The sequence below is a fragment of the Sardina pilchardus genome, chromosome 22 (genome assembly GCF_963854185.1).
Source record: "Sardina pilchardus chromosome 22, fSarPil1.1, whole genome shotgun sequence".
Classification (NCBI taxonomy): Eukaryota; Metazoa; Chordata; class Actinopteri; order Clupeiformes; family Clupeidae; genus Sardina; species Sardina pilchardus.
The window spans coordinates 9,036,379-9,039,553 of NC_085015.1; the positions used below are offsets into that span (position 1 = coordinate 9,036,379).

The window sequence follows — 3,175 nt, forward strand, 5'->3', positions numbered from 1 at the left end:
GACTGGGAAGGTGCTTTTTCTCTCACACGCTTCTTTCTCTTTCTTTCCTTCTTTCTTTTCGTTTATGTGTCTCGCTCTCAGTCACGCACTCGATCTCTTTGAACATTCCCTGATGGTGGTGTCTCTCTTCTCAACAGTGTGGCTCTCATATCCAACGTCAGGCTTAGCTTGCATGCATGGGAGGTTTTTTGGGAGGGAAGGAGAGGTAGACCCCCCACCCCGACACCCCACCACCGTCCAATACAACCACCACTACCCCCCTACACACACATACACACACAAATACACACCCGTATGTTCAGTGTCTATTTTTAATGAGACACTAACAATACCACATGTCCTTGCATCTGTCAGAACTTTTACCTTCAGAAGATATTCCCAGTGTCCAGTGCAGTCCACTTCCAAGCCATACTCTTTCAGGTCTCATTCAATCATTGGCAGCCCTTCGGACTTCATAGATTTCCCCATATTGATCCAGTGTATATGCATATCCTGTCACTGGCATTCATTTAACATAGCATTACAGGCTCTCCTTAACGGATGCACTGGTTTATTCATGTGTTTTAGAGTGGTATTTGGAAAGGGACTACTGTATGTTGCCATTCGTATTACTCCATGTGCAAACACAACATTCCCACACATTTCCACACACACACACACACACACACACACACACACACACACACACACACACCTGCTGTATTCTCAGGTGTCATAAATGTGCACTGCAGATGTCATAGTTATCTCATTATTGAAGTAGTAGTAATATGCAATACAAAATAATCTCAGAACCTCTAACTTGTAAACATATGTGTAAAACATCGGTCTTTTTTTCTATAACTCTACCCCTTCTCTCTTTCTCTCTCCGCAGACTCCTCCTCCCTCCTCCCCCCTCCGTTTTCTCTCCTCCCCTCCCTCCCCCCGTTCCTCTATGCTGCCGGTGTGTGTCTCCTCTTTCAAAGGGCGCAAGGGTGGGAACAAGTCGTCCACCAAAGCATGTTACAGCGCAGACATGCCTTGTCCGTCGGAAAGCGAGAAAATTGTGATAAACTGCGGGGGGGTTCGACACGAGACTTACCGCAGCACCTTGAAGACGCTGCCCGGCACCCGTCTGTCATGGTTGACGGAACCGGACGCATTTAGCAACTTTGATTACGACCCCAAAATCGACGAGTTCTTCTTCGATCGCCACCCGTCCGTTTTCTCATTCATCCTTAACTATTACCGGACGGGAAAGTTGCACTGTCCCAACGATGTGTGCGGTCCGCTGTTCGAGGAGGAGCTCGCCTTCTGGGGCATCGACGAGACGGATGTGGAGGCTTGCTGCTGGATGAACTACCGACAGCATCGGGACGCGGAGGAGGCGTTGGACAGCTTCGAGAACCCCGAGCCGGACGCACAGGAGGATGACCCAGCGCTCACGGGTGGCGCGGATGGAGACCTGAAGAGACTTTGTCTGCAAGAGGATGGGAGGAAGGTGGGCTGGTGGCGCGTATGGCAGCCTAGAATCTGGAACCTGTTTGAGGACCCCTATTCGTCCAAATATGCGCGGGTGAGTACCAACAATTCGTTCACCCCTCTGTGGTCTGTAGCTCAATTACTGCAGGCTATTTCTCTACCAGACAACTCTTGGTAGTGACAGCAAGTTTGGTAAAGTTCGATAACATGATCATGAAGTTGATTGATGTGTCCGTGCGTAATTGTTTAAATATAAAGGCGGGGACTGTCATTTCTCATTCGCAGGTGAATATTTAGTAGCCGAAAGACAATTTAGGCAACTTAATGTCAGAACCATGTAGGAATTTCTTATTGCGTTAATAACCAAAAAACAGTCGCTTTCTTTGATCATTTTTAAGGACAGTGCGCATTTCTGGTATTATAAATGGAATACCTGTCTGTGTTGTTATGTTTCCGTATACGCTTGTATTATCGCTCTATATGGTTAAAAAATCCCATTTACTCCGTCCGGTGCCAGTGCTCCTCTTGTAAACATCGGTATCTATTACAAAACACTCTGAGCCGTGTCAGTTAGTTATTCTCGTCTGGTATCTGTGGGTGTGTGTATGAGGGACTCCAATCCTCTTCACTACGCCAGTGCATTCCTGTAATGCTTCGGTGCGTGCGCCCTCATCCCCAACTGGGTCTGTGGACGGTGGACCTCCTGAGCATGTCCTTGGGCTCCTTCCTTTGCGTATTCGTTTGTTTACTTGCAGTCTGCTTAGTTTGCAAAATATTATCTGTTGATGTAATCCGATCTGGTGCGTGTTGACGCTTTTAAACGCAAACAGCAATAGACAAAGCTGGTGGTGTCATATTCCCCAATATGGAGATTATATAATAAGACATTTGCAGAAAAGCTAGCGTCGTTATGCTTACCATGTAACTTGATGAGAGATCCAGTGATTCATGGATCTTAATGTTTTTGTGCGTGAGTCCCAACCAGTTCTCCTCTTACATACAGTATAAGGGCAACCTCTACAGGTAAACACCAAGTCACAGATGTTCTAATAGTGAATATGGATGGTTCAGCTTGCATGCAGGGTCCTAGAATCGGTGCACTGTTCAACCCTAGATCTCTCAGAACCATATTCACCCTGACTCAAACCCTGGGTGATTTTGTGTGTGCTGCTAGTATCCAGTGTGTGAACCAGAGGCCACTCAGGCCAGTGAGCTTGATGAGCTGTGAGACTGGACCTTTATCTTCCTTCCTCTGCAGCTCGTCTTCCAGGAAATGATTTAGGGTGAGGTCACATGATCACAACTGATTTGGGGGGTGTGGTGGCGCGGAATGAGTTAGGGGTGGCGGTGGTGTCTCATGGTCGTGATCGATACGGTCACAGGACAGCCCCGAGCTGGCTCTGTAAACGGAGCTGGGGGGGGGGGGGCAACCTAATTTGACCCTTGACCCTTACACAGTGGAATAGAAGAGGTCTAGAACTGACCACATTCCATTTGTTTGTGGAGTGTACCCCCACACGGCTGTCCAGGTGTGTGATGTCCCATGCAGGACCAAGCTTTGGCCACTGCAGGAGCTTGTTGTGTGGATGCCTGGTGGACCTGTCACTCATGCATCATGCTACAGTTGTTCTTCCGTTCACAAGACAGCTCTGGACTATGGCTGTGCATGTGTGTGTGTGTGTGTGTGTGTGTGTGTGTGTGTGTGTGTGTGTATACA

The 3,175-nt window shown here is 48.0% G+C and overlaps 1 protein-coding gene across 2 annotated transcripts in view; it reads left to right on the forward strand.

The window, feature by feature from the left end:
• The first annotated feature begins 976 nt into the window (after positions 1-976).
• The window catches only part of kcnc3b (potassium voltage-gated channel, Shaw-related subfamily, member 3b), a 54,440-nt gene continuing 52,241 nt past the window's right edge, over positions 977-3,175 (forward strand). For both annotated transcript variants that reach the window (XM_062526213.1, XM_062526212.1), the window contains exon 1: positions 977-1,552. In XM_062526213.1, coding sequence (XP_062382197.1) covers positions 1,013-1,552 — 540 coding nt within the window. In that variant the 5' untranslated portion in view covers positions 977-1,012. The remainder of the gene's footprint in view (positions 1,553-3,175) is intronic.